General features: G+C 42.9%; 2 protein-coding genes across 3 annotated transcripts in view; one reads left to right on the forward strand and one right to left on the reverse strand.

The window, feature by feature from the left end:
- adck5 (aarF domain containing kinase 5) lies at positions 1-12,004 on the forward strand. 2 transcript variants are annotated; one of them, XM_003443760.4, is made up of 15 exons: positions 1-167; positions 838-932; positions 1,024-1,173; positions 5,989-6,064; positions 7,458-7,658; positions 7,742-7,882; positions 8,042-8,155; positions 8,467-8,598; positions 8,691-8,774; positions 9,021-9,102; positions 9,849-9,927; positions 10,008-10,099; positions 10,191-10,443; positions 11,402-11,518; positions 11,590-12,004. In XM_003443760.4, exons 1-15 carry the CDS (start codon positions 144-146, stop codon positions 11,690-11,692), a joined length of 1,743 nt encoding a protein of 580 aa, XP_003443808.1. In that variant the 5' UTR covers positions 1-143; the 3' UTR covers positions 11,693-12,004. The 2 variants fall into 2 exon arrangements, with proteins under 2 accessions (XP_003443808.1, XP_025757829.1); XM_025902044.1 differs by lacking the exon at positions 838-932 and having other exon boundaries at positions 2-167.
- The window catches only part of cpsf1 (cleavage and polyadenylation specific factor 1), an 18,128-nt gene continuing 12,523 nt past the window's right edge, over positions 11,924-17,528 (reverse strand). The window contains exons 28-38 of the mRNA XM_005450758.4: positions 17,179-17,269; positions 16,229-16,313; positions 14,714-14,855; positions 14,445-14,597; positions 13,924-14,100; positions 13,516-13,582; positions 13,361-13,408; positions 13,116-13,271; positions 12,589-12,718; positions 12,370-12,508; positions 11,924-12,293 (exon numbers count right to left, since the gene is read on the reverse strand). Of these exons, the coding sequence (XP_005450815.1) occupies positions 12,246-12,293; positions 12,370-12,508; positions 12,589-12,718; positions 13,116-13,271; positions 13,361-13,408; positions 13,516-13,582; positions 13,924-14,100; positions 14,445-14,597; positions 14,714-14,855; positions 16,229-16,313; positions 17,179-17,269 (1,236 nt within the window). The 3' untranslated portion in view covers positions 11,924-12,245. The remainder of the gene's footprint in view (positions 12,294-12,369; positions 12,509-12,588; positions 12,719-13,115; positions 13,272-13,360; positions 13,409-13,515; positions 13,583-13,923; positions 14,101-14,444; positions 14,598-14,713; positions 14,856-16,228; positions 16,314-17,178; positions 17,270-17,528) is intronic.

The raw sequence follows: 17,528 nt of genomic DNA on the forward strand, positions 1-17,528 counted from the left end.
TGCGTTACTCTTTGGTTAAACATCAGCAAACCAGTGTGCTGTTAGCAGTTTATGAAGGAGAAAGGTAAAGCGTTTACTGGTGGCTGCTGACAAGGAATATTAATACGTCTCTTGGAGCTTGTCTGTTTTAATAACTCGGAAACATGATAGCGGAGAACTGTAAAGTGGTAAATAAATCTTATTTATTACACATTTTTAACCCAATTCTCTCCAATTAGCAAGTTAATTGCTAGCCAGCTGCAATTGGGCCCGGTGTGTTAGCGTCTGTATATATTATCTGAGATTAAAATTGAATGTCAAGGCCGTGTTTAAAAAGCATGCTGTTCACTGGAGTGTTTTAAAGCATTTTTGACATGAGAGGACACATTCAACACTTTGTTTCCAGCAATGGTGTGAGTAGGAGAGACACGCACGGCTGCAGGAGTGGATCGTCTTCAAGTGTTCCTGCGAGCTGGCTGTGGGAGGAGGGGGGTTGGGCTGCTCAGATATTTCAGGGCTCTGGTCCCTGACCCCGCTGCCATGTGTAAATTAATTTATCTGCAGTGGAAACATTTTGTCCCTCGAAAGCAAACTGCAAAGAACAACAAAGTGTCAGTATAGCTGCTCATGTTCGCCTTGAACCAGACGTCCTCGCCTCCTATCACACACACACACACACGCGCGCCCACGTTTTCTTGCTGTTACTCAGAACACAGTGTCTGTCCTCGTGCCCTCAATCCCTTTACCTAACTCGCGGGGCTGGTTAACGTTCACTTAACTTGCGCAAACACAGAGGTCAGACGTGTCAGATGGAAGTGGTGCTGTAGGTCACTCATACATTGCTTTGTTTTTCTTCAGTTGACGTTATGTCTGCATCACCTGGCTCTCCTCCGAAGAGCTCCGCTTCCTGGCTCCTCATCCCTCTCAGCAAGGCGATCTTTCAGTTCACTCAGGTAGCAGACAGCTGAGGACCGTAGATGAGCTTCAGTCTATGCTCAAGTCTGCATGCAATGAGACTGTATGTGTGTGTTTTAAATCTTGCAGGGAAGCTAAGCACAGAGGCTTGTTATGGAAGACGCTCGTTGGCCTCTCTGTTGGTGTTCCCGTGGCGGTGAGCGTCAAGTATGCCGTATCGGAGCCCAGACAGAGGAGACAGATGAGGATTGTGATTGAAGGATTTGGCCGCTTCTGCAGGTTTGTATGAATGTCATTATCAGCATCATGAGATTCTAATACGTGTTCAGTCTGAGGCTGTGAAATGGTCTCTAAATGGTGACTTCTTATCTATTAAACTTGCATATTAGACTTGTATATCTAATAGTGTTCTCTAAGTATTGTCAGGAACATTAGCTAAAGTAGGTCATTTTTTTTCATGAATGGATAAAAGCAAAAGAAACAAAAAAATATCCTGACAGCATTGCCTTTTATGGAAATCAATCATTTTATGCCTTTTATAAGGTTGTAAATTCCGTCTCATTACTTTTAGTTTTTGGGTGACACCACAAGACTGAGAGCAGGGTGGAGACGGGCAGGAGCGGATGTGTGGCCAAAGTCAATGTAGTTATTAAGCCAAAATGGCTTCTGTTTTGCCCTCATTTATTATTCCACCAAGAGGTTACGTTTTTACTGTGTGTGTGTCATTCGTTCTGTCTGTAAACATGACAGCCCAAAAAGTTAAGGCTGAACTCTGATGAAACTTTGTGGGGGTGTAGAGTGGGGTCATGTTAGCTTTGCATCCACTAAGCTATTCAAGGTCCGCTTCATAGAGGGTTTTCACCTACCTACGTCACGTTCTGGGTGGTAACCTGCATGCGCGGAGGCACTCGGAGGTAAACACTGCAATGGATCAATGTCCGAAACCACAGAAAAGCTCCTCAAAATGCATTATAGATGCAAAGGCATACAGGGAAGGACTTGGTCCGCAGGAAAGGGCACGATATTTGGAAAAGTTAAGGTTTACTGGTGGTGCAGATCCATACGAGTTGGCTCCTTCGTCTTGGATCAATGACGACCTGGAGAGTCTTCCGTCTATTGCATATCCTGATATCGTCAACTGCCTGGTTTTCTCACCAAGCCCATACACAGCGGAAGATCACACTAGAAAATTAGTTAAGAGCCGCTGCTATCAACAATTCACTTACCTGACAAGAAATGAGCCGAACAAATTCCTCAACCGCCTCCTTTCCTCTGATAACTTTCGGCATTGTTCTCCCTGATTTGTAATAACTTTTGGCAGTCTATAAAACTGCAAATGTTTTTCATGGTGTGACCGATTGGTACAGCCAAAAACACGGCAATAATTCACAATTTCCTTTCGTTCGACGTTTGGAATCTATTTAAGTGCGTGCGCTTTGTTTGCCTCCAGTATCTCCAATATGGTGACTTCCGGTTTGATGACGCACCGTGAAAACCCACTATTGGTCAAAACCTGACAAAAAGCCTGATAGAAACTTAGAAACTGTTGTTCTTGCTAGTGTGGTGTGTTTTATCAAGATGTATAAAATCTACTTTATAAAGACTGAAAGTATCAAAGTCAGTATATTGATGTGAAGATCAAAGGCCCCAAAGAGCTGTTTGAAACTGTGCTTCTTACTGCCATTGTTTGTATTGACAAACATATCGGCATATAGGAAATGATTTATTGGGATTCTAAGTAGCTCTTAACTTTGGACATCTGACCTCTTCTTAAAGGTCAAATGAGGTGTAAATACTGTAAAAATCTGTTATCCTTTGATTGACACATTTGATTGACCTTTGACCTCACTTTTACATTTCACATCTGCCTTTTTTCAAGTTGACCCCAGAATGTGTTTCATCCTTAAATAAGGCATTGTCAAGAGAAAGAGAGCTACCTACCTCAAGGGACGAACCAGTGTTGTCTACACATAACAGACAACAGGCCATTTACCATTTACCATTTATGTTACTGGCAGCCTGTTGCCGTGTAGTGTGTCCTTAAAGATTTGAGGTAACTGAACGCTGTGAGAAGGTCATGTCCGTAACCCTTGGATGCACAGCTTACCAATACCTACAGTCTTCCACAAGTGGGATCAAAAATGACCCCAAATCAAATCAATGCGTTTTTGCAATAAACTGGGCTTTTATTCTTCAAAATATTTAAAACGAAGAGTTATAATATTTTCATATTCCAGGAATTCCTCATAAAACATGTTTGTGACATGAGGTCATTTGCGTTTTTATTTATTTTTTCATTAATTTTAAGAAATTGCAGTTTTTGTGTCACTACCCCACTCTTCCACAAAATCAATGTGTTTTTTGCAATAAACTAAAGACATTTCTCTCTAGTTGGTTCAGATTATATATACAGTCTGCAGAAGCTGGGTCCTCCGTGTGAAAGGCAGAAGTTGTTCATCCACTGTAACAAAATCACTGGGAATGAATTTCTGCCAGCAGTTGACCAGGAAAAGGTTCCATATGTAGCGGAAAGCAGCCATGTGGTCTGTTTTCAGTCAGTAGGCTCTGGTCCTCTTGTCATCAAAGCACAATAAACAGCGAATTTCTTCAAACTGACATCGTGGCCTTATACAATGGGTTATGCTGAGGACTTCCAAAAAAACACACAGACTGGTACATCCCAGTTTTTCTCACTTCCTGCAAGAAAGGTTAATCCAATGAAGGCGATGAGCTGATGTTTGGTTACATTTTTCCACTCTTTTCCCCTGTCTGTGGCTACTCTTCATCCCTCCATGTTTGTGCATGTCAGCACCTCTTCTATTATATTATCAGACATGAAGAGTTTCCATGCATCTATTGGGGAATCAGTACTAAACCCAGGTGCAGGCCCTGGCCGACTATTCAGAATATTGTGGCTTGGTGTTTTAGCCTGCCTGGGAGGTAACTCTGTCCAGTAAGAGCCCTTGCGGCTCATTCTGTTGGGCACAATGTCCATTTCCTCTTCTGAGGACTCATCAGAGGACTCTTCTGCGTCTGACTGGCCTTGTTCAGTGGGGGGACAACAGTCTGGGTCCTCTACATCTGTGATGTCAGATTCTGAGTCAGTGCCTCCGATGGCCTCCTCATCCCATCCGCCCTGGATCATTTGTAGGGCAAGGTCCACAGGGATCCTATCCGGCCTCCTAGCAGCCATGTTACTTTAGATAAAAAAATTTTAAAACAAGTTTTATGAGGAATACCTGGAATATGAATATATTACAACTTTTCATTTGAATAACAACCTGCGGGGTCATTTTTGATCCCACATGTGCATCTAAGGGTTAAAGAAGACCTGAGACAGCATCTGTGAGCTACATCTGGTCCTTCAGTTGGTGCATCTGTTCTCTGAAGCCTCCTCAGAAATGGTCTCAGTGGGAGAATGGCCAAATTACAGAAGAACTAAACTGCAAATGCATCAAGTCTGATGAATCTAGTCCTCAGTGGACTGTATGGAGGATGTTGGAAGACAGACTACAACAGTACGACTGTAACACACGGTGGAGGCTCTGTCATGTTTTGGGGCTGCATTTCAGCTAGTGGGGTTGGGGATCTTTTTAAAATGTATTGTAAATGATTGTAAATGTAGAAAAGTGCCATCTGATTTTGGAAACCACTGTGCAGTAACATATGGGAAGAGTCAAATTGTTTATGGCCTCATTTTTCAGCACATAGAACCCAAACACAGTGCCATTTCTGTCAAATACCTGGGCAGTGTTCTGCTGTGTGTTTATTCTGTCAGTCATGGATCGGCCCCCCCAGAGCCCAGACCCCAGCTTTCTTAAAGCATTAAAGCAATGTGGGAACATCCTGATACAGAACAGTAGCCAACATTCAAAGAAGAGCTTTGACTGTCCTTCAAGAAACCTGCAGAACTAGTCCCAAAGACTACTTGAAGAAACTACAAGAAAGAGTTCAGGCTGTGTGGAAGAATAAAGGTGGCTGTGTTAAATGTTGAGGTTCAAGCTCGTTACAATTGTACAAACTCTGTTTTTGCCTTCTTTGCTGTATTTATATGTATGTTTCCACATTTCAGTAAATTGCTGCTCCCCTTCCCCAGTTTCTTAGCAACACTTCCGTGCACTGTCCATGGCTAGAAGCCATTAGCAGTTGGCTTAATTGACCCATTCTTACCAATCAGAAGATCGATGCATTGATCCCTGATTTCTCCAGTCCATGTGCTGAGATGTCCTTGAGCAAAGGCAAAGGTTAAAATATCAATACTACAGTCTAAATATCAGGAGAGCAAATCAGTGTGCTTTCAGATGTGTGGCTACATGTTGGTGACCTTTTCCTGGCATCAGTGCGAGTGCATGCTTACATAAAAGTGACATAAGAATTTGCATCTTTGAGTTTTCAACCGAGTAGATATGCAGAACGCAGCTTTACCAAGTACTGCTAATAGGAAATCCAATCTTAGATGTTTTCTCTCTATTTTATAAGGTAAAGTCTGCAAAAATAAAGTGCCTTGGCCTTTATTTTTGAAGCTGCAGATATCTTTGAGTTGATGCTAGATTATTTAATTTGGTTTCTAGATCCCTTCCTCACACAAGCCTCAAGGGTTCAGTATGTACTTCCAGTGTGGAACCAGAAATCTCATGCATGCCAGGCAGGCAAATGCTTAAACCGTTACACCATAGAACCACTGGTGCCACGTAAATGAAACTAACAAGATAATATGTATAAAAGGATGAACATGGGGGCAGAGAATGACTCTGCTGTATTGCAGCAGCCTGTGTGTGTGGAGCCTAGTGGTAAATGGAGACCACATGATTTTTATTAAACTGGTGCTGTGTCACTGTATTAAGTACACGTTTGCTTCATCCTAACTTGTTGGCAGTGTAACAGTTTGCCTTCCTCGGATCAGTTCAGACAGACTACATGTTTAAAAACATTTTGCCACCCTCACTTTTTTATCCTCACTAATCTTTATTATAGAAAAACCATCCTCTTACCGCTGATCGTATTAGGAATCATTCCCATCACGTGCTATGAACTCTGTTTATCTGTAAGTCAGACCTTTCAGTTCCAGTATTTATCAGTTATCTGTGTCCTCAGATCTCTCTCTGTGGGACTCTTCATTTCCGCTGACTACTGGTGGACCACCAACGTGCTGCTTCGTGGAATAGATGAGGTCAGTTTGTTTTGAGAGTGGGTCGTGTGGATTACGAGAGCTTTGGCTGAAGTCCAAGGATTTCATCATGACACCTAATGCCAGGGTCAGGGTGTTGTTGTCAGGCCTGTACAGGTGTCTGTCCCCCTGCATGAATATGCCTCCCCAGATATCACTGACTCACTGAACAGTGTTACAGGCAACAAAATGTAATTCAGACCCTTTCACGTCTGTCACGTGCTCAGGGTGAACGTGCTCTCTGTGAAAAGCACAAGGAATCAGTGGTGGAGCTGCCAATCCTGGTATTCTGTGGCAAACGTCAGTCAGGCTCCGTGGTGCCGGGGAGCGAGCGCAGGGCCCTCAGGCCACCCTTATGAACCCATGCAGGGTTCCCATGGCAACGACTTCAGTTTCCAGGCCCCTCTTCTGTGAAACCAGCTCCTAGTTTAGATTCTGGAGACAGATACCCTCCCTACTTTCAAGATCAGGTTTAAAACATTTGATAAAGCTTATAGTTAAACCTGGATCAGGTGACCCTGAATCCTCCCTTAGTTATGTTGCAATAGGTCCAGACTACTACCCCACTCTGCATCTCCACAGTGTGTGTTTTGTCCTGTTCTCCTGTTTGTTCCTGGGTTTTTCCTTCCTGTCCCCAAGTGCTTAATCAAAAGGGGGGGTGTTTCTTTCTGTATTGTTGTAGGGTCCTTACCTTACAGTATAAAAGCACCTTGAGGTGACTGTTACTGCCATTTGGTGCAATATAATAAAAATTGAATTGAATAAAGTCTGTTTCTAATTGTTTCTGTCCTGTTGGAGGTCAGTTTTGTAGCTCTGGGTCCTTCTATGGCCCTGTCCAGCTTTTCTAGAGTAACTGCCTGTCTCCTAGAATCTCCACAGTGCTCTTGAGAGGTTTGGAAACAAACCCTCTGGCAATGGGACTTATTGATGTGTGATGCTGGAGGATTTGAACTACCTTTGCAGCCTCTGTAGGGTCCAGGTTTCGCCCCAGCAGTGACACTGATGCTAGCTAATTGCAAAAGTAGTCAAAAAACAGTCAGAAAATATGAGGAGGAGAAAAATGTCAGTAGCCTCCACTTATAAAGCCATTCCTGTTTTGGGGGTTGTCTCATTGTTGCCCCTGTACCTGTTTTTAATTTCATTAACATTACCTCCTGCTGCTTGACTGACCACATCAATATCCCAGAAGAACTGAATTGATGCTATCCTCAGTGTGTTCCTTTTATTTTTTGAGCAGTGTACATGTGCATTATTTTCTCCCTTCAGTCACTTTATCACGCGTTGGGTCCAAGCGTCATGTGTTACTGGCTCATTGGAACCAGAAAGAACTAGTTAGCATTCATTTTTAGCAATGATGGCGTTAATGCTTTCTGTCTTACGTGCATCTTCCTGTTAGACCAATCCATCCTACGTGACTGAGATGTCAGCTTGCCACCAGAGGGCAGCAGACTCCATCGTGGAAGGAGCCGTAAAGAATGGAGGCCTGTACATTAAGCTTGGCCAAGGCCTGTGTGCCTTCAATCACCTGCTACCCCCTGAGTACATCCGCACCCTGCAAGTACTAGAAGACAAAGCTCTAAACAGGAGGTACAAAGAGGTGAGGAGTGCAGCACAAGCAAAGCACAGGACTCGTGAAAGAGGACAGAGTGACACTGGTCAGGATGTGTCTGTCTCTAACAGGTGGACGCTCTCTTTGAAGAAGACTTCAACAAGACCCCTGATAAACTTTTTAAAACATTCGACTATGAGCCCATCGCTGCTGCCAGCTTAGCTCAGGTTCATAAAGCCCTGCTGTTTGACGGGACTCCGGTCGCTGTGAAGGTGAGCTGCTGAAGTCACTGTTAACATTTTAAATGACCTCACTACAGCAGTGAAGCATTAGCCTCATGAAACAATGATTCAGTTATATCTGAGGTTTTATTTTTGGTCACGGGAACGTTTGGTTCTGACTTTACTTGTTTCTCGTCCTGTTTCACACAGGTGCAGTACATTGACCTCAGGGATCGCTTTGATGGAGATATCCGAACGTTGGAGATCCTGCTGGATATTATTAAGTTCATGCACCCCAGTTTTGGATTCCGATGGGTCCTTAAGGTCAGGAAGTGTCTGCATGACTTGACCGACTCACTCGATGTTCTAAACCAGGGGTGTCCAACTGCAGGCCTCAAGGGCCGGTTTCCTGTGGGTTTTAGATGTGTCCTTGATCCAACACAGCTGATTTAAATGGCTAAATATCCTCCTCAACATCTCTTGAAGTTCTCCAGAGGCCTGGTAATGAACTAATCATTTGATTCAGGGTGATATCTAAAACCTGCAGGACACCGGCCCTTGAGGCCTGGAGTTCCCCACCGCTGTTCTAAACAGAAAACATCCCAATTTACAGAGTTTTATTGTAATTTATGTAGGACTTGAAGGAAACACTGGCTCAGGAGCTGGACTTTGAGAATGAGGCCAGGAACTCTGAGAGGTGTGCAGAGGAGCTGAAACACTTTAAATTTGTGGTTGTACCTAAGGTCTTCTGGGAGCAAACCAACAAGGTGAAGTTGTTGTCAGTGGTACAGAGTAAGTGCACACTAATACTGCTTGACTTCCATCAGCGTCCTCTTTATTTTTTCTCTCCAATACTCAGAGAGTGCTGACAGCAGAGTTTTGTGACGGCTGTAAAATCAACAGCGTGGAAGAAATAAAACGTCAAGGACTGAGTCTGAAAGATGTAAGCTCACCTCTTCTCACTCTCAGTGTCTTTTGTTTCTCTTCTCTCACCCTCAAACAGTTGTGGCAGATGGCTGCCCCTCCCTGAACCTGATTGTGCTGGAGGTTTCTTCCTGTTAAAATACATTTTTCCTTCCCACTGTCGCCGAGTGCTTGTTATTGTTGGGTCTGTGCAACATAAACCACTTTGAGGCAACAGTTTTTGTGATTTGGTGCTATATAAAATAAATGTAGCTTTATTTTTCAGACTGCAGATAAACTGATCAGAACATTTGCTGAGCAGATATTCTACACCGGTTTTATCCATGCAGACCCTCACCCCGGGAATGGTAGGTACATCACATGGACTGTAGAGCATGGAACCACTGGTTTTGTTACTCTGCATTTTTAAACCTCAGCATTAGTGTTTTGGTTTCCTCCATGTTGTTTTTGTTCTTTTTAATGACCAAAAAAGGCTCAGAATTTGGAATGAGGATCAATTTTAAACGCAGCGCTGGCTAGCTTGTAAGGACAATCTTTACCTTATAGAAGTGATTCATTAAAATCCTGTGATTTCACTCATTAAAACTGAAGCACAAACTTCCTGGATGCTCTGTTCCACATAACAGGACATGTTTTTTTCAGTTAATTCTATTAAAATGCTGCAAAAGGCATGAACACACCAGACAAAGAAGCCAGACACCTGTAAGCCTTAGAAAAATCCAAATGAGAAAATCACACACTTGAGTGTTTATTAAGAAACTTGGTTATAGCAGCGGCTGTGTGGGAAGTTTAATTCTTTAAAATTGTGAGATTTTTTTTTTTTTTTTTTTACATTAATGTTCATAAACAAGTTCAAGTTGTTTACTCGTGTAAAAAAAACAACAACATATACATAAATATCATATACAAAATCCAGAGACTTTCTTAATCTTCTCCCTGTCTGACCTGTGTGTTTGCTGGAGTGTGGATTCAAACGTCAAGAGGATCATACAAATATGTTCTTTGAAAGCAGAAAATAACAATGAAATGACATGAATTAGTAACAGAGGTTCTAAAGAGAAGAAGTCACTGAAATTTGGATCGTGTGTTGCAGTTCTCGTGAGGCGAGGTCCTGACAACAAGGCGGAGCTGGTGCTGTTGGACCACGGCTTGTACGAATACCTCAGTCAGCAGTAAGAAACTGATGAGTCGGCATGAGATACTCTCAGGTTTTTGTTCAGCTATCTGCTTTAACTCTGACCTTTGACCTTAGAGATCGAGAGGCCCTCTGTAAACTTTGGAGGTCCATAGTGCTCAGGGACGAGGCAGAAATGAAGCAGCAGTCCAGCGCCCTTGGGGTCAAAGGTCAGGACGTTTGACTTAAACTCCATGTTAACTTTGTTATGAACAAATGTGGGGATTAAAATCAAACACGAGGGCTTGTCGTCCTCTGCAGAGTACTTCCTCTTCTGCGAAATGCTGCTGCAGCGACCAATCAACATGCACAAGTTGGGTCTGTCCAACATCCTGAGCAGGGAGGAGACGGCCTACATGCGTGAGATGGCCGTCCACCGCTTCGAGAGCATCATGCAGGTGCTGAAGTCGATGCCTCGGCCCATGCTGCTGGTGTTCAGGAACATCAACACGGTGCGGAACATCAACATCACACTGGGGGCGCCGGTGGACCGCTACTTTGTCATGGCCAAGAGGTAAACACACTAACAGAACATCGCAGGGGTCATTAAGGATGAGATCAACATTATGTAAAGTGTAGTTATTTAGCTTTAAATTAGTGGGTATGCTGCGTGTTGCCCTGTGTGGATACAGCTTGAAGGATCAGCTAATGAGTGTGCAGACCACAGTTTCACCCGTATACAGTCACTTCTGACTCCAAAAATCATCAGCCAAAAACCCTGATGGACAGACACCAGTAGGTGATGGCTTGGAATGAATGAATGCCTTTGTCGCTTGCAGTTGCCTGCATCAAAAATTAGACCTTTTATGACTCTATCCATCTGTTATCTACAGTCTGTTTAAAACACCTGATACCTGGAAGTATTCAAACAATAAAGAGAGTAATAAGCAAATGTCTGCTGGGCAGTTAACGTGAACCCTGAGTAAGCAGAACCCAAAGTGAGCCCCACACACACTCAAAGAAAACCAGGCCTCAGGATCAATACATTTGTTCTTGTCTGTTTTGTTTTGTTTTTTTAGGGCTATAGTGAGACGCTTTTAACTTATAACTTTGTTCTGTGCTTTTCAAAGAAAAATGTCCCCACACGGTTGGTCAATAAGCACTATGGATTTCTAGTTCAGGACCTTGCATTAATAACTTACAGGAAAATGACCTCTTCTGGACAAAGTTTTGTGAAGAAATAAAAACCGATCAATGCAGCGCACTGAACTCCGTTACAAACTGTTGAAGTTCACACTTCCACAGTCAGCTCATTTTCCTGCATGAAAGTTATAATAGAAAAAAATAAATGTAATTTTGTGTCTCAGTGACCATTAAAGTTGATTAAAACAATACTTTAAAATATCTCCCTCAATAAGTGCTGTGACTGATAATCTTGGAAACAAGAAGCTCCCCACAAAAGAACCTCCACATCTCCAGCAGAATGTCGTAAGTTTGCAGATCTTTCCCACAACTCTTTTTCTCATCAACAGTGCCGTGCGAGGCTGGGGGAAGATTCAGGCTGAGAAGTTCGGCGTCCTCCCCCAGCTTTGGCTCTTCCGCTGGGGGAGGACTGCATGGGAGAGCGTCAAGTTTGAAGTTGCTTTGAGGTGCGCAATAATTAAAGTAATTATATGTTCTGTGATTGGAGCCACTGAGGCTGATTAGATTGTTTTTACAGATCAGAGATGGCTGTGATGAGCCTGACGCGTGTGGTCCTGGCGCTGCTTCAGTACTTGGGCTTCCTATCGCTGGACTCTGACTTGTACGAGTACCTGAAATAGCGTGCAAGCGTCTCACTACAAAGGATTCATTCCAAGCACAAGTGAACGCAGCTCATCAGTGAGCGTTTTGCTGCTGCAGCAGCTCCGGGTGCTGCTGGTTTACGGTGCTGCTCGACCGTGAGCAACGTTCCCACCAAACCACCTTCACAGTCTGCTGGGGGAGACTGTGCTCCACTACAGGACTGTAAGCGCCCGTTCCAGGGCGAGAGGAGCAACACCAACCAATGTGACTTTTAAGTAATTTAAAGATCTTATTTATTTTAAGAGGAATTTTGGGAAACCAAATCCAATGAGGTTTTTAACCTGCAGGTTTTTTTTAATGAAGTAGACATTTTCTCAGTTATTCTGTCAGACAGCATTTTGTCCAGTACCACCTGACTGTTTAAATTATGAGAACATGGTAATAAAACATGAAGAAATCACACCAGTTTTGGTTTGTTTTTTCCCCTCTTTTATACAAAATATTCTAAGAAAACAAATCAAGGTTTCCATAACAAAAACTCTTCTGTTCACTATAAAACAGCTCAGTGAAGAAGAAGCAGGAATGTGGCGTTCAGAAATGAGCCGTTACTCTGTCGATCTCCAGAAGGTCATCCAGGATCTGCAGGGAGAAGGAAATTATATGAGGGAAGAGCTGAGCTAATGGGAAGCTCCGGTCTGCTGTTCTGTGCACTCACAATGTCCTGAGTCGTCCCGATCTTCTTGGCCAGCTCGCTGCGCTCCATCATGCTGAGGTACAGGTACTTGTTGAGGAGCTCTCCATCCAGGATGTTCTTCACAGGATTCTGAAGGCTCCGCCTGTCGCTGTGCAGCATTCTAGATACCACAGACAAACACGTCAGTCACATCAGCACAACGTTTTATAATTCATGTCAGAGAGCTGCAGTGCTGCTAACCTGAAGGCTTTTGGGTTCAGACCGGCGTGATGAGGCAGCATGGTGGTGAGTGCATTTTGCAACATCAGCAGACGGCGGTAAGTCTTCTCCTGCATGGGGAGGAGCAGGCCGATGCCTCCATCCAGGGTTGCTGTGGGAATATGATTAGTTCATATAGGGAACGGAAGCTTCTCATTACCATGTGATTCATACTTGTTGTGATTTGGCAATTGTATAAATAAGTTCACCAAATAAAATCAGCATAAATCAGTAACAACACTCGCCTCACTTTATATTGTAACATAAAGACTCTGAGCAAGTGCTTCATTGACAGTGGGAGGGAAAAACTCCTTTTTAACGATTACAGTTTGTTTTCAGTTACGCCACATTTCGTGTTTTAATTTACCGTCATATCTTTGGCTCACAGCACATTTGCACTGTTGTGACTGAATGTGATTCAGTAACATCAGCTTAGTTTCAGTTAGTAAAAGGAATATTTGTTGGTATGAGTTTTGATTATCCCGGTAAAGCCTTGTGCTGCTACCCACCGAACCACGTGATGTGCTTGTTGTCCCAGGTTAGAGCCTTTTTGCTGCTAGCGTCCAGCGCCCCTCTACACGGCATCCGCCAGAAAGTGTTGATGTTAGCTCCGGCGTTGAAGTCCGCTCGCCTCAGCAAGCGCATTCCTCCAAAGCTCTCTTTAGCTGCAACACACAAACACAGAGCACTTAACATGACTGTGTAATTTTAAATTAAGTTACAAAACATCTGCAGTTCCAGCTACAGCACATACCTTCAGGCAAATACATGTAAACATAGAGGTTCTTGTCTCGATCCGACACTGAAAGCAAGAGAACAGAAAAGCTTCGTGAGAAAACGATTTGATCATTAAAGTTTCTTTGTTGTTGTTTATTGTTTTTTTTAAACCACGATTATTTGAGACGTTACCCAAGAATCCAAGCTGGTTGTTATCCACCATGAATTCGATGCTGTAGACTTCTAAAGGCTTTGCATCCTGTTGCCAAAACAATAAGAAAAGGGTTAAAACCCAACAGAAGGCTACAGGCCCCTGAATCATCCCCTGCTGCCAGAGCTGCTCTCGTCAAGATGAACTTGGCTGAAAGACATCAGTAATCACTCACAAATCTTCATCAGTACACCCTCCACTGTGTGCTGCAACCACGGTTACTTAATCCTGATTTACACTCATACAGCACATCTTTCCTGACTGTTTACAATCCTGACTTCATTTGGGAATACTTGAAATGACAGATGTTTGAGTCTGGGACAGGCTCCACCCCCGAAATAGAGAAAAGCATGGATGAACTGAGTCGTGGCGTGGCGTTTCCCCCTCACCCTGCTGACAAGAGACAGCGTCTTGCTCTCCTCCTGGTAGCGCAGCAGTGAGATGCTCTTCATCAAGTCAGCAGCCAGGATGAAATTCTTGATGCTGAACATCTGGTGGATGTAGAGCTGCGTGTCGATGAAGGCCATACCCGTCAGGTCGTTGTCCTTCAGGACCCACAGGAAGATCTGAAAGAGGAAATTACACCATTTGTTTTTGCACAATCCATCTTACAGATAATCACCTGAAGAGCAGAATTTCAAAAATGAAACATTAAATGTCATTTGAACTCCAGCAAGCATCCTGACAAAAGATTCAGTGGCTTAATAATAAACGAGTTCAGGTGAGAAGCGACTGGGCACAATCAGTCAAATAGTGAAATCTGACTGCTTATGCAACACTTTCTAAAAAAAATAAATAAAGCAATAACAAACTTTTACAAGTACTAAATGAGTACTGTTCAATAACCAGACCCAGTGTGACGGAGCACTGGTGTCGCTATATGCAGCCATGTCATGAGTGTTTTTCAGACCTTCTGGCCGATGGCTGACACCAGGTATCCGTTACAGTGACACAGAGCAGTCACCGGTCCCTTCTGCTCCTTCTCATAGAGCACTTTAAACTTGTTCTTGGTGAGGGGCTGCCCGGGCTCCGGCACCACTTCAATCACATCCAGGATCAGAATCTGAAGGTGAGACAAAATTGAAAAACAAAAAATGAATTTAATGGAAGTTAACAAAGCAGTTTTGTTACGAGGTGATGTGAGAGGAAGAGACTCTTTATGTTTTATTTCCAGCTCACCCGGCCCCTGCAGGTGACCTCCTCTCCCTGCATCAGACAGGTTCCTGCTGCGATGTAGCCCTTCAGTCCAGACACAGTCTCCTGACTCCTCAGTGCCACCGTCTTCATGCATGTGACGTGTTCCCACTCCTCCAGGTCAATCCTTTATAGAGACAGACGTCACAATCATTCACTCCTGTTAGCATCCATCTATCTATGAGACAGCATCGTCCGGTCATAGATTACTGAGATTTATATGGCAGTATAGATTATATGTCAATATGGAGAAGGTGCTAGAAAGACTGCCAGCTCAGCAGGAAATCATCAATCAGGCCCATACGGTCGAGCAGCCAGTGTGAGGCGCTGGGTGATTTTGTGACGATCAAAGCAACGCTGGGGGGGCTTTGAGTGGGAAAAAGACCCAAGTGTGCACTACAGGTGATTGATTTATATTATATAAATCATATACAGAGAGGGATACAAAGAGCAGGGGATCTCAAACTGTGAGGTGGGCCACATTGGTGGGGCATGGAGGCCCAGGGGAAAAGCATGAGCGGAAAGTTGAATCAATATAAATTCTGAAGAGAAAATAAACACACTATATTGTGCCATCAAGCTGACCTTTAGTTCACTAAAAGTCAAACCAGAACTTTTTTTTTTTGATAATGACTTGGGGAAAAGGAAGGTGAACTTTTTAAAGTGGGCGATTTGAGCAAAGCGAAAGAAAGCAGACCCAAAGCAGCAGCATGAATCTAAAATACTAAAACTGTTCTCCCGAGCTTAAACCAGGGAAACACTAGCTCACTAGTCTGAGTTATCCGCCTGTAACTAAGTTCTCCATCGTCCTTTGAAGAGGTCACTCTTATCCAAGTGAAGTGTGATCAAAGCGCTCAAAAAAGTTACATTACAGTAACTTGCAGTAAAGCAGCTGCTCTTTAGACACAGCATTTGAGGATACCTTCTGAGTGCATCTAAAACAGTTTGTTCAACTAAAAATGTTTCATAATCTGGAGACTTTAAACTGGCAGAAAGCCTCAGCTGTCCCTGCTTCACAATAACAGATCAAATGATCCTGAATGGAAATGCATTTCAACATCAAACACAGGAATACAAAAGCTCAGTGTCCCAAAATTTGCTGCTTAAGAAGACTGGGCCCGGCTTACATAATGCATCGTTCAGCTGCTCACAGCGAAGCACTCAGAGGAGCGCTAATGATAATACAGAGTAGTTAATGACCAGGGACTTGGATAAACCACTCAATATTTTTAACTGATGAAGGTAAGCAGCCATGTGAGACTAAATTTATAGTCTACAACAACTTGGATAAATGGCCCACGACTTTCAATTAAAGCCCACACTTCTCCCACAGTCTCCAGTGGAACAGCTCAGGGCAGGAAAATGAGAAAATAAAACTGGCACACTCTGGGCTGGACCACTTTCTCCACGGCTGCCCAGTATCTATTAAAACAAAGCATTTCTATTGATTTCACAAACTGCACTTTGGCTCTTCTAAGCAATGCAATAAAAAGCTTTTACCGTGTGTTGGGAATGGCCTCCCAGCTCACTGGAGAGATGAGCTGGATTGAGAACTTCTCCTGCTGCGGATGAATGTAGCGTTCATCTGCAGGGGGCAAGAGGAGAAACGTCAATGCTCTCCATTCACACGGAAACGAATCAGCCAAAGACAATTTCAGATTTACACTGATCTTCAGTAAAAGCAGTGACACAAAAACAATTACGCTAGCAGCTACGGAGGAGAGCTCAATGTCATGCATTCACCACAAAAATATACTGTAAATGGCTGACTGAATAACAAAAAGTAATTTAGAAATAACTGAAAGGCACAGCTGTGAATAACAGAGCAATTCCAGCTTAATGTAGTTTCCAAGTTAAAAAAGCAAAAACAGCTAAAAGTATCTGCAAATAGTTGAGTTTAACATGACTGATTAAATTCATTTTTTAAAAAGCTCAAATAGCCAACTTAAAAAAAAACTGCTAAAAGTAGTATAAACAGAAATACGTAGTTAAAAAAATTATTTAATAAAAAATACATCAAAGCAGTTTGTCAAATACTTCTAAATGATCCCCTGAAGTAACCGATAAAAATAACCTCCTTAATTTGTATTTAAACAGCAATTAATTTAATCTAAGGTCAAATATTCTTTATGTATTGAATCTATATTCTTTGAATAAAGGCTGTCAGTCATCAGTGAATAACATTTTTGCTGGAAAGGCTGATCACTACATCGATAATAGCGATATCAATGCAGGTGCTGGTACTGGATAGCTACCAGCCCAATAGCATCGATACTTTGTTTCTATTCTCTGAGTTGAACTGTGCTAAATAAACGATTATTAATATTAATAATATTATTTATTATATCTCTATATAATAATCTTTTTGTGTTGACTGTCAAGTCTGTTTTATTTATACAGCACATTTAAACAACAGAAGGTGCTTTAGAGACGGTCTCCGAAACACTGACCTCGTTCTATGACTTCGTATTCCTTTTCCTCTCCCGTCATCCTCGGGATGCGTGTACATGGTTCTTTCACACTGGTGCACACAGCATACACCTGAAAGGAAAAAATACAAAATCCCACTAAAAAAAAGGTTCACATCAAAGACTTAATCCCTTCAAAGTCACCCTGCATTGATTTTTTTTCTTTTCCAGTAAGAAAAACTTCAAGGCCAGAAGCCTTTCATCTCCTCGATCAATATGCTTTTATTTTGCATCGTGTTATGCGAGTGGATGTGTTTGAGTCCAGGGAATGTGTTTCGCCTCGAATGTGTGTCGAGGTTTCGGCGCCTTTGGTGCTGTGAGGGCTTAGCGAG

Source organism: Oreochromis niloticus, linkage group LG22 (assembly GCF_001858045.2).
Source record: "Oreochromis niloticus isolate F11D_XX linkage group LG22, O_niloticus_UMD_NMBU, whole genome shotgun sequence".
NCBI lineage: Eukaryota > Metazoa > Chordata > Actinopteri > Cichliformes > Cichlidae > Oreochromis > Oreochromis niloticus.

Coding starts and splice junctions, on each gene's coding strand:
- adck5 (XM_003443760.4), top strand. CDS start 144: ATGATAGCGGAGAACTGTAAAGTG. Junction 7,659..7,741: donor TAAACAGGAGGTACAAAGAG/GTGAGGAGTGCA, acceptor TGTCTCTAACAG/GTGGACGCTCTCTTTGAAGA. Junction 7,883..8,041: donor GGACTCCGGTCGCTGTGAAG/GTGAGCTGCTGA, acceptor TGTTTCACACAG/GTGCAGTACATTGACCTCAG.